Here is a 13,209-nt window from a genome sequence, read left to right as displayed (position 1 = left end):
GCAGCCATTCTTCCTGAGATAGACAGACTGCACTAAGGTAGTATTGCTAACTCAGACCAATGCATTGTAATTTTTGCTCTGTCTGAAGAATGTCTTGTGGTGATGTGAAGAATTGTACTCCTCGAGAGAGAGACTTTCTTTTTATGCAGTACCCTGTAGCCGAGGGGAGAGTGCCCTCAACCACAGACCACGCGTTCCAGTCCCAGATCTTCTACTGACAGTATTTCAGTGGCATTCACAACCCTAAATCTGAACCAAGGTCTCATACCTGGTGCGTGTAGCAGGGTAACTATCATTCACCCATTTCACTGATAACTAAGAGCTTGCACAAGGTCATTTCAGGTTGAGCTGACAATAGAACCGAGGGTTCTAATCAACAGAGCTAAAAACATCGCAACCCTTCTGCCACCTAATCTCTAAGGCCTGATCTACACTGGGGGAGCGGGATCGATCCAAGTTAAGCAACTTCAGCTGCGTGAATACTTCAGCTTTGTTCAATCTCTAAGGCCTGGTCTACACTACGAGTTTAGGTCGACTTTAGCTGCGTTAAATCGAATTAAGCCTGGACACGTTTACACGATGAAGCCCTTTCTTTCGACTTAAAGGGCCCTTTAAACCGGTTTCTTTACACCACCTCCGACGAGGGGATTAGCGATAAAATCGGCCTTAGGGGGTCGGAATTGGGTTAGTGTGGACGGAATTTGACGTTAAAAAAACTATTAACAGAATATTTTATAATGGAAGACAAATTCTGTGAGAACGGGGCCAGACAAATTCACCACAGAAAATTGATAAAGGGAATTGGCATACTTTGCACAAACCTTTATCTTCCTCTTCAAGATAAAGACAATGAGAGTCAATAGGCCTGTCCCAACAGGTGGAACATCTTATCTGGGGAGCATTAATTAAGCTAAAGTAAAATACACAGTTACCAGGAAAGGAAAGCTCCAATGATTAACAAAGTCTTCAAGTTACTGTTAAAGGGAATCTCCCTTGATTTGCATGAGGACATAATTCCCGTCTTACTGGCTAGCTACAAAGTATTATGAACCAGTGATGAGTGAAGAAATGTACGTTTAAGCCCTCTAGAAATAACTAGTTATGAGACCCAGAAAACTGAAGGTCAACTGGAGCAAACTACCTGTTCCTGCAAGAAACCCAACCCACATTGCCTTCACCTCAAGCTATACATTTGTTTGCCTTATGACTCGGACGCATATCTCTCTGTGACTAATCTGTTTTATTCTGACAGTATAAAGTCTCCAATCCCATGATAAACCCTGGAAGATGTGAAGTGAAAAGAATGTAAAGATTCTGCCCACTAGGGTTAGAGGAATTATAAAGGATGTTGTTTGCTTCCTTCGTAAACAGTTGCACTCTAGAAGTGACAGGGATTGTATGGCACAAAAAGGGGAAAGGAATGGTCTAAGCACCCACTGAGGTTATAACTGGGGGAATTCCAATTAATAGTCCGGGCTAATATTGAAATACAGTCCTTGAAATGAATCCAATATAAAAATCCTCCAATAAGAAAAGGACTGAAAGAATGTGTTATATACTGACACCCTCTACTGAATACCGATGGAAGTCACAGAGAAACCAAGAGAGCTGAAATCTGAATACCCAGCTGGCCAGTGTCCAGTACAAAATAAGGGGATTGCCTTCCTCCAGTGGACCCTGAAATAGTATCTCAACTTGGATCAGCTTGTGGGACCCTAGAGCTTGCTGAACCCCTGCAGACAGCCTCTCCTCTAGGCCAGAATCACAGGATGGAGCAGGGGTGACTGAACCCACAAATAAGCTGCAAAATCCAGACAGGAGAATGATGTTTGGATCAGCCATGAGGAAAAGATTCTCCCCTATTTCATGCTTAACCGGGTAAGAAGTGGTGAGATTAAATTTCAAAGATTGTATTTCTCCTTCTATTCCGTAATATAAATAACTGAAGGTTAGCTTGTTGAGTCTGCACTCTCTTTAGAGAGACCTCAAGTAACCATATTCTGGATTTTAATTAACTAATGCTATTAGCAAGCTCTACTTTGTATGTCCAGCAAATTGGCCTAAGAGATTCAATACAATAATTATAATCAATTGCTTTTGGTAGTTTAAACTTGTCCCTTTTATTCCATACCATTCCAATAGCAGGGGACCATACTCTTAGAAGTGCCTTAAGACACCCGTATACATTGGTGAGGGACCACTAGTGTAAAAAATGTATTAGAAATACTGACAAAGTGATTATTGATCTCGTATGTAATAAAAAAAAATTGTAGTATGCCAAGGAACAAAGCAAAACTGCTGACCCTTGACCCTAGTCTGACAATCACTTTCAAGACTGTATTTTTGTGTTCAGTACAGACCTAGAAAATTGATTGTGTCTACGGCTGATTGAAGAACTGTTTATGGCATAAGGATGTGGTTCCGGGTGAATTAATAAACTGTGGATTGCTTAAGAATACCAAGTGTACTGATTTGAGAAACACTGTCTGAGCTAGAAGTAGACCTGAAAAAAACTTCACTTTAGAATTAGTAAGCTAAGGCTTCCTGGACTCAATAAAAAGGGTTCATCCTTAAATTCCATTCCAATATTGGCTACATCACCTATCAGCTTGGCAAATCTGGTTTGTCAGATTTCAGCTTTAAAAATCTAACTGGCATCTTTGCAGGTTGACAAAATTAACCCCAATTTACACTGCTACCATCTTGCAGCAATGCGATGCCCTCCCCTGTGGCTCTTTACACCACCACCACAATTGGTTCCCAACCTCAAGGAAGAGATCAAATCTCCAGGGCAAGCCAGGAAAGGAATGTCTTGTGTCCCTGGGGCCATGACGGTATGAGGGTAGCATTGGAGCCTCCAACCCAGCCCAGCCTAAACCCACTAAGGAAACCGACCCTGTTTAAACAAAACTAGAAAATTAAACACAACCACAGTTTAATTTGCTGTAGCAGCACAAGTGTCATGGTGATGCTTGTTGGTATGTGTAGGAGATGGAAGTGACAGCCTGTGTATTGCCCACACTGTGGCTATATGATCTGTACTATTGACTGCACCGGGGCTGTAAGGAATATTTAATTAACAGTGCTGTGACTTTACTGAGTGTGCTATTGACTCTATGGTGGCTATATGGAATGTCTTATTGACAGAGATATGGGCTATACAGTGTGTTATTGACCACCCTGTGGTAAAAACCGAGTTTGCTATTGACAACCTTGTGGTTGTCAACTATACAGAGTATGTTATTAACAGTGCTACGGTTGTATCGAGCGTGCTATCACCAGGGTTGTGGCTATATGGAGTGTGTGAGTACACCAAAGCATCCTTCCTTACTAGTTCTGGTCCTGTGCTTACAGAGCATTGGACACCTAGCAATTCCCCCCTCTGCAGGGTATGAAGAAGGTGTTTGAACTTGGGGTTCTTAGCCCTTACGTGAGTGCCTTAACCCTGGTCTATAGGACAGTCTGGTGTGGGCATTTGTCCATCTCTCCAGTTGAAGCTGTTCCACTGGGTATGAAATAATTAAATATGCATTGGTTCCGAGAGCGAGGGACTAAGGACGACTCTTTACTTCAAAGGTTCAGGGACTCACCGGAGAGGTGGGAGACCCACGTTCAAACCACTAGGCTAAGTGTTATAAGGGCAACAGCTTTCCCCCACGCTTGTTTTGTGCAGAGTTTGGCATCAACTGCTGCTGTTTTTGCAACAAGTGCCTTAGGCACCTGACTTGAGGGAGGGTTCACAGCTGAGAATCACAAATGAAGAGAAGTGCCAGCCTCCAGCCAGCACTTGTGAGTGGCACAGCTTAGGCCACCTCCTTCTGCTTGGTATCTGCTATTGACTAGCTTACACGGCTCTCTGCTCAGCATTCTGGCTTCTGCGAGTCCCTTTCCTAGGTGCCTAGCTCTCCCTATGCATTGTGTAGGAAGTCTGGGCCCCTAAAAGTGAGGCGCTGCAATGCACCACCTAAGTCATTCTGCGTAGTTAGTTAGCCCTGTGGCTATGTGGAGTGTTATAGACCATGCTCTGGTTATTTGGAGCATGGGAAGGTGGCAAGGAATGCTGGGGGTGTGGTGGGGAGCCAGGGGCTGTGCTCTGGGTAATGTACTTGGAGGCAGACGGCCTGTGATTGCCCTGCACGGTGCTTCTCACACCTGCAGCACAAAGTAACTATGTGTGCGCCCCCCGTAGATGCTGCCAGTTACAATCAGGTGTGTACATGGCCCTGACCACAATGAGCCTGCCTTACGGTCGAGCACTTTCAAGTCAGTCAGGCCAGTCTAGTGCCCAAGGCTGTGCTAGGCCTGTCCTGTACCTGACTGCTGTGGAAGCAGCCTTAGCTCTAAATGTTATCTACTCCAGCATGGCTCTGTCTCCTGAGCACAGCTCATAATGAAGGGCATATACAGGCTTTCCTTCTACTGCTGACTTACCTCCATGTATGAACTGGACTGAATTCACATGGTGAAGAGGTACCCAGGCAATCTGGGGTATAAACAGTAATGGTCTGAGCCTGGCTAGGAAAACTGGAATAGCCTGTAACAAACTCAGAGGCACTTGGTTGGCCCTGGTTCTGGTCTGAGTGCCACCCAGCTATGGCTAGGTCCTGCTCTTCTTTCAAAAATCAGTGAGAAAAATGCCCTTTTTTCTGTAACATTTTATTTTTCAATAAATTTTTATGGTCCAGCATTTGCCTTCATTCCACCCCAAGCAGGACTGAGAGGATGATCCCAAATCAGGAGTTCTATGCACATTCCTTCCCTCACCTGAGCAAGATGGCCCAAGTTTACCCTTCTGTTGAATGAGCTTTAGTGGTTGACTAATTCTTAAAGTACCACCTCAGAAAGCAACACTTCCTGTCCTGGCCATCCAGTAAGCAAGCAACCCAGTGCTTTGGGATAGTGCAGACCTCGTGACATAATCAAGCTCCCAGCCAAGACAGCTCCACTTTATAGACTATTTAGCCTGTTTTACTACATCCTTACTAATCCTTGCTTTAGCTCTGTATGGAATTCCACCCTTTCGGGTCTGGCAAATCCTTTTCCATTTTGCTTTGAGTCATCATTTTGCACTCTGGGCTAGATTAAGGAGATCTGGGTTAGGCACACTCCCACATGCAGCTCCCTGGGACACCACCCCAGAGGATGCTGAATCAGTAGCAGCGGGCCTCTCCATCTCTCCCAGAAGTGATGGGAGCAACACACCTGCTTTCATTGAGGGTGCGGGGCCAAGCAGCTTCCTCCCTAGCAGCGGTGGCTGCTGCTTCTGCTGGAGGCTCACTGCAGCCGTCACTGCCTCGGGGACACTTGGGTCACATTTTCATGCTTTGTTTTGCAACCACATGGACTAGAAAACAATTTTTCAAAATTAAAGCTTAGATTCTGGCATCATTGCACAGCTTGGGGAGCGTGGGCCTATAGTGCCTTCATCCAGCCCTGTTTGCTTGTCTATAACACCTTCCATCCAGGAGCGTTTTACTGGTGAGGTTGGAAAATATCATTATTCCCATTTTACAGTAAGAGAAACTGAAGCACAAACTGGTGAAGTGATTTGCCTAAGGTGGCACAAGGAGTCAGTGACCAAGCTGGGAATGGAAACAATCTCCTGTCACTCAATCCTGTGCTTTCACCAGCATTTCCTCTGCTGGGCTTTGGTTAGCTTGTGACGTAGCCTGGGGGTCGTGTCACAATAAGTGTTACTAGAAACAGACGATCGGGGCTGTTGGCTGAGTAGAACCATGAGCTTCACCCACCCCCTGAAATCCAGGACAGTGTTTTCAGGATATTTAAGGGGATGATTGGGTAACTGAACCCCAGAATCTCTGCAGCTACTAACAGGACCTTATCTTTTGTATGATATGGGGAGTGACTTATGAAAGGAAAGCACTGACTGGCCTCTGGAAGCAAGCAAGCAGCAGGGCCAGGGCTTGCTAGCACACATTTGTCTGAGGTTCAGCTGATTTCTCAGCACACACTCACTGCCTGATTAGCAGACAAACAAGCAAATTCTCCTCCTTGCTATGAACAGGTTGTTTCCCCTCTGTCCTATTTGCAACAATGAATTGCTAAATTCTCAGGCTTTCATCTGCAGAGAGTTTACAGTTGCAAATAGCTCCTCCAATTATTTGTTAAGCTGCTGAATCAAATATAAAGCAATGCAAGCTGAAAGGAAATAGTATTGCCACTTACCAGCAGCATTGATATTTTCCTCACAGGAGTACCAGATCCCAGTGTGGAAATACCGGAAGAGAAAGCGGTCATCCCCCGTCTCCCAGCTATAGTGCACCACGTTCTGGTTTGTCTCATTGGCCGTCTCATTCCCACTGTAGTTGAGGCAATTTGTCTTCTTGTCTTTCCCACAGTTTGGCTTGGGGACCCTCTGAGTCCCTTCACACCAGTGGGTTGTGATAAAGGCTGTGGTGGAGAAGAGGAGAGCCATCAGGTTCAGACTCACTGCTAGGAGGGCTCTGCATCTTCGGTTTGTCTTCATGGTAACCCGCCCCCTCCTGCGGAGAAAAGAAATCAAATGTGGTTTTTTTGGGGCTGGGAAGTTCAAAGCCCGTCACAATTCAGAATGTGGTTTTCCAGTCACAGAAACTCTCAGCTTCTTCCAATCTGTTGCTGAAACAGTGAAGGAAATGCTGCAGCCATCCTCCCATTTTCCTCTTTATTTGAAATCCCGTCTTGGTGTGTTACAAGAGCAGCTGCAGCCAGCAGAAATGTAGCTGTATTGTTGTGTGTGTCGTGGCTAAGAGTGCTGAAAGAATCAGAGAAGGTCTGTCTCAGAGGCAGCATGAAGAGCAAGTGAACATCTGCTAGCGTAACACACATGATGCCGAGGGGCTATGCAGCCTTCTCCAGGGAGAGACACCTGCAGGCTGTGGGACTACATTGTACTTGACTCCAAAATCAAGCAGGAGCTGCTTCTGCATGCCATCAGTCATTTGTGAATCTAGGCTGTTACTGCATCATGCTGACAGCTGAATGTTATCGGGGGGGAGGGGGGAGAAAGGGAAGGAAGCCTCATTTTATATTCAAATTAATAGGCTGAGGAGCCCATTTTTGGAAGCTGTACATGAATATTTACCCAGAGGAAGGGGGAATTCAGAATGATTCAAGACTTTTTATTGTGTCTTGAGTAAGGAACAAGTCAGGGGGCTGTTATGTTACGTGGTATAATTCCTCTGACTTCAGCCAAGCTACTTTTGATTTACACCTATATGAAAGGAAAATTAGGCCCAAAGGTGATTTAATTACTAAAATGCCATAATTAGTAGGAAAAAAATAATCCCACAATAGCAAATGGAGGCCACTGTTACAGACTTATTTCCAGATATAGCACATACAGGCATATCATATGAAATAAATCTGTAGGATAAATCCACTTTCTATGGATGGAGAGAATTAACTTAGAACAAACTGATCTTTGCACCTTTGTGTCTGCTTCTTGCCTGCCAGCTGATAAGAGAAACTCCTTAAAAAATCACATTCACAAGGAATGATGTATTGTCCATCATTGTCCACCTGTTTACTACATCTCTGATCAGCGTACAATCTTTTATTCAGAATTATTCAGTGAATGCTCAGCCTGCTTGTAAACTGTCTCAATGAGCACTGTTGTGAGAATTTGATATACAGAATTCCAAATCCAGCTGTGTGGTTGGTCACCATAGTCACATGGTATTGTTTTTGTGCCCTTATCAGATAAGCATAACTTTTTGAACAGCAGAAGTTGCACAAACCTCTGGGGCTCTGATCTTTTTAGGGAGCCTCTGGGAGCACATTAGGGACATACTGCCAAGTGTTATGCAACTTGTATGACATCACAAATTTGACAAAACTCTTGTTTAGAAAAGTTTTGACCGACTCTATCCATTTCACTACTGTGCCTTATGTTCCATAGAGAAATTTGGGGACCATACCAAAATAATGCCTGAACGTAAGCAGCTGTAGCATGCTGGGGGCAGAACAAAGCTGTTCCGGGCTCCCTGTGACCATTCCAATAGACTCAGCACATGGTTCCTATGGCCCCTGCCCCCATGGACACCAACTAGGACAGGAGTTTCCCCAACTTATGGAGGGAAGGGAGAGAAAGCCAGGCTAGGCTCCCCTCAACCACCTCCCAGATCTCGCACCTAACTCTAGTGCCCCTTTCCCTGCACTCCTAGGATAAGAGCCTTCTCCTGCTGGCAGTTAATGAAATTAGTACTGTAGCTCACTAACAGGTTGTCTGTCCTGGAGGTTCAAACACTACTGATGTTGCACAATGGGGCTGTTAGCCACTTCATGTGTGTTAGGTATACTATACATCACCTTAATAGGTATTATGCTCATGGTATTAATGATATACATCATATATGTTGTGCTAGGAAGTTATGTTAACTGAATGTATTATGCTCTTTCCACAATTCTGTTTACCTATGTCAGTATCTCACAACACTTTGGCTTTGCAAAGTCAGCTTTGGCATTAGAAAATAGGAAACCTGTCAAAAACAAGATACATGAATAGTGTGTATGTCCTAGCACATGCTGGGATGTCCCTCTTCACCGAACTGGTTTAGAATGTAGTAAACAAGAGATAAGGAAAAGTACAGAACAACAAGTTAAGGAACTTGTATGAACTGATGGGTTGGATCTTAGGTGATGTATAAAGTGCTTTTAGCTTGTAAACAACCCTACTATAAATAGAGGTAATTTTGAGGGTGTATCTTTGAAGTTCACCTATCGTGTAAGATGAACATGATGTGAGAAGCAGCTTCCCAGAGGGAATTGCATATAAACCTCTGTGACAATGTGTAGGGTGTGAATACAGGGATACACTCTTGTAATAATCTTTGTACAAAGTTTACTTTATATGGTATCATCGGAAAACTCAATTTGCTGATCAGTATCATCCTGATAAAATATGTGTGTGTGGCAGGGTGGACTAGGTCCGGAGGCCCCCTGCCCCTGCATCACCCTGTCCCAGAATAGATCAGCAAGAAGTCCTCCAGGCAGCCAAGAGTGGCCGCAGAAGAGCGGCCAATCAGAGGGGCTGCTGGAGTGACCAATAAGGGGCCAGATAAAAGGCAAGCAGCAGCGCAGAGCCTTCAGTTGGTGTGTAGAGCTTGATGAGGGAGGACCAGATGTCTGGCTGGCTAGATGAACAGCAGTACGGTGGATTGGTCACTGCAGAGAGCTCACCAGGCAGAACTGAGCCCAGCGGAGGCTGTCAAAGACTGGGGGCCTGGCTGGCTGTCTGGCTGGATAGAATAGCTGCAGAGCTGTTGGAAGGTCAGTGTGGGCAGGCTGAGCCAGGAGGACTGAGCATAAAACCTGGCCAGACCAGATGAGGGTACTGAGATGGGCCCTGCTGGTCTGGTAGCAGACTGAGTCCAGGGAGGGATGCTGAAAAGGACACCAATTGAGGATATCAAGATGGGCCCCAGTTGAGTGGTTGAAGAAGGCGGTGCCTTTGGGAGAAGCCTTAGAGCTATGGCCCCATACCAGAGCCGTGATAAGAAGAGGGGGACAGCGTATGTGGCTTAGCTAGAGGGCTGAGCTGCTGAAGACCAGCCGAAAGAACCACCAGCCGTAGGGAGGGGGTGCTTGCAAGAGGTGGGTGCCACCCTGTTGAAAGAACAAAAAACCAAAAGCAGGCTCACACCTAACCAAGAGAAAGGGGGCCATCCACTAGAGATCGGTGCATCCCCTCACCCCCCATGAAAAGAACTGTTTGCAGGTACTATCCCCCAGAGAAAGGGGGGCATGCGCAAGAGGTGGGTGCTGATGCCATTACAGTATGGCAACATTTAAATGAAGTCGTAAGATTCCTATGTATGGTGTTTATACGTGTTCCAAATGGAGGCTGGCAAACAGGTCTGTCCTAAGCAAAGGAATGTGTGCTCTCCTTAATTTGCATTTAAGCAGTAAACAGAATCATCAATCAGGAAGAGAAAAAAGGGACTCTCAAACAGGTGGCGGGGGGGAAGCAGCAGGGAACATCTTTCCCCATAGTCTCTTGGTACTCAGCTGAAAATATTTTTCAAGAGGGGGGACTGACGCTATAACAAGGAGGGACAAACACCCGAAGGGTTCTGCTTCCTCTCTCCTAGCCCATTGCATTCACGGCACCTGAAGCAACAAGACAAAGGAAGCATTTTTTGGAGAAGGGGTCCTGATCTAAGAAGTTGGATCAGTAAGACTGCTGAAAGCATATGCTGAGAGAACTTTGTTTTGAATGTATAATAGTGTGTTAATTTAGGCATCAGCTGCATTTTATCTTTATTTTTCTTGTAACCATTTCTGACTTTTGTATCTCATTCTTGTATTCACTTAATCTTTGTAGATAATACACTTGTTTTATCTAATCCAGTGTGTTTAAATTGAAGTGTCTGGGAAACTCCATTGGGGGTGGCAATTTGTATGCATATTATTTCTAATAAAGAAATAAACTTTATATAACTTGTATTGTCCAGGACAAGGCTGGGCACTGCAGGACATAAATTTTTGGGGGGAAATCTAAGACTGTAGGTGTGTTGTGGTCACGCTACAGTATAACCAAGGCTGGTGAGAGCCAGACTGCAATCCACTTGTGGCTGGAAGGCTGCAGTTACACACACACTCACACTCAGGGTGTGGTTTGCATGCTGGAAGGCTGTTGTGAGTGGCCAAAGTGGGAACTCTTTCAGCAAGGCATCGTAAGGCACTCAAGGTTACAGGGTGTGGTCACACTGCTGCTCACTAGTGTAGATTGTACTCTGAGATTTGGGCGGCAGATAGCCTCATTCTAAGCATCCAGGATCCTGAGTGCAGATGCCCAGAGGCAGAACCTTAGGAGCATCTGGAACTTTTACTGCAAAAACTTAGGTGCTGAGCATGCTTAGGATTAAGCAGCAGCCATGCATGGATCACAGTGAAGCCTAAAACTGGTGCTTAGGCACCTAACTCCCTTTATGGATCTGGACTAAGGTACCTAATTCCCACTGGTAGATGCCTAGTCACTTTGGAAAATCCCACTAGACATCTTAATACTTTTAAATATCTAGCCATTAGGTACCTTTGAAAATTTTACCCAAGATCTATTTTCAAATCTATTCATAAAACATTGATTCATATTAATTATGCTACCATTCTCTAATTCAGTGGTTCCTAAACTTGTTCCGCCGCTTGTGCAGGGAAAACCCCTGGCGGGCTGGGCCGGTTTGTTTACCTGCCGCGTCCACAGGTTTGGCCGATCGCGGCTCCCAGTGGCCGCGGTTCGCTGCTCCAGGCCAGTGGGAGCTGCTGGAAGTGGCGACCAGTATGTCCCTCGGCCCGCGCCACTTCCAGCAGCTCCCGTTGGCCTGAAGCAGCAAACCGCGGCCACTGGGAGCCGCGATCGGCCGAACTTGTGGACGCGGCAGGTAAACAAACCAGCCCGGCCCGGCCCGCCAGGGGCTTTCCTTGCACAAGTGGCGGAACAAGTTTGGGAACCACTGCTCTAATTCTTTACTGATTGCATCCCCTATCAGCCATTTCATGACTTCATAGAATATCAGGATTGGAAGGGACCTCAGGAGGTCATCTAGTCCAACCCCCTGCTCAAAGCAGGACCAATCCCCAACTAAATCATTCCAGCCAGGGCTTTGTCAAGCCTGACCTTAAAAACCCCTAAGGAAGGAGATTCCACTACCTCCCTAGATAACCCATTCCAGTGCTTCACCACCCTCCTAGTGAAAAAAGGTTTTCCTAATATCCAACCTAAACCTCCCCTACTGCAACTTAAGACCATTACTCCTTGTTCTGTCATCTGGTACCACTGAGAACAGTCTAGATCCATCCTCTTTGGAACCCCCTTTCAGGTAGCTGAAAGCAGCTATCAAATCCCCTCCCCCCCCTCATTCTTCTCTTCTGCAGACTAAACAATCTCAGTTCCTTCAGCCTCTCCTCATAAGTCATGTGCTCCAGCCCCCTAATCATTTTTGTTGCCCTCCACTGGACTCTTTCCAATTTTTCCACATCCTTCTTGTAGTGTGGGGCCCACAACTGGACCCAATACTCCAGATGAGGCATCACCAATGCCGAATAGAGGGGAATGATCACGTCCCTTAATCTGCTGGCAGTGCCCCTACTTATACAGCCCAAAATGCCGTTAGCCTTCTTGGCAACAAGGCCACTCTGACTCATATCCAGCTTCTTGTCCACTGTAACCCCTAGGTCCTTTTCTGCAGAACTGCTTCCTAACCATTCAGTCCCTAGTCTGTAGCAGTGCATGGGATTCTTCCATCCTAAGTGCAGGACTCTGCAATTGTCCTTGTTGAACCTCATCAGATTTCTTTTGGCCCAATCCTCTAATTTGTCTAGGTCCCTCTGTATCCTATCCCTACCCTCCGCCTATCTACCATTCCTCCCAGTTTAGTGTCATCTGCAAACTTGCTGAGGGTGCAGTCCACGCCATCCTCCAGATCATTAATGAAGATATTGAACAAAACCGGACCCCGGACCGACCCTTGGGGCACTCCGTTTGATACCAGCTGCCAACTAGACATGGAGCCATTGATCACTACCTGTCGAGCCTGACTTGGCCCAGGATTGATGGTAATCTCACTGGCCTATAATTATCCAGGTCATCCTGTTTATGCTTTTTAAAATCTTGGCCCAAGATTAGTTTTTTTTCAGTACTTGTACTTCTCCAATATTTCAAAAATTTATAAAATATCAACATCAGTGGTTCAGAGAGCTCCTTGGTCAACTCCTTTTAAAATTTGTGAATGCCAATTATCTAGCCCTGCAGATTTAAAAATGTTTAGTGGTAGCAGTTTCTATTTAACATCCTCCTTAATTACTGTTGAAATAGTAATTATACTGCAAGATATGAATATACCATCAGACTTTTCAAATACAGAACTGAAATATTTATTTAACTCTGTTTTTTTCTGCATCATTGACAATTTTACCATCCCTATCTTGTAAGGAATTGACACTATTACTGGGATTTGATTTGTTCCTAATATATTTAAAAATTCTTTTGTTGTCCTAACCCTACTGTTTATAGATATGTCCAATACCTTTTGCTTCTCTTTAGTCTCCTTTCTGTTTTCACTTCCCTTGTTAACCAATACAGTTTTAAAGTAACAATCTTCTTTCATCATTGGACAATTGGGTGTTTTGTATCTATTAAAGTTTTCTTAAATGACTTCAAATGATCTTTCCCAATGTTTTGTTTACATTTTTCCTCCCAGTCAATTTTGC

General features: G+C 45.1%; 1 protein-coding gene across 1 annotated transcript in view; it reads right to left on the bottom strand.

The window, feature by feature from the left end:
- Positions 1 to 6,487, bottom strand: part of GSG1L (GSG1 like) — a 73,905-nt gene extending 67,418 nt beyond the window's left edge. Inside the window, exon 1 of the mRNA XM_065412021.1 lies at positions 6,187 to 6,487. Within this exon, the coding sequence (XP_065268093.1) occupies positions 6,187 to 6,487 (301 nt within the window). The remainder of the gene's footprint in view (positions 1 to 6,186) is intronic.
- Positions 6,488 to 13,209: the final 6,722 nt, after the last annotated feature.

This window comes from Emys orbicularis, chromosome 10 (assembly GCF_028017835.1).
Source record: "Emys orbicularis isolate rEmyOrb1 chromosome 10, rEmyOrb1.hap1, whole genome shotgun sequence".
Taxonomy (NCBI): domain Eukaryota; kingdom Metazoa; phylum Chordata; order Testudines; family Emydidae; genus Emys; species Emys orbicularis.
This window is presented reverse-complemented; position numbering and strand designations above follow the sequence as displayed.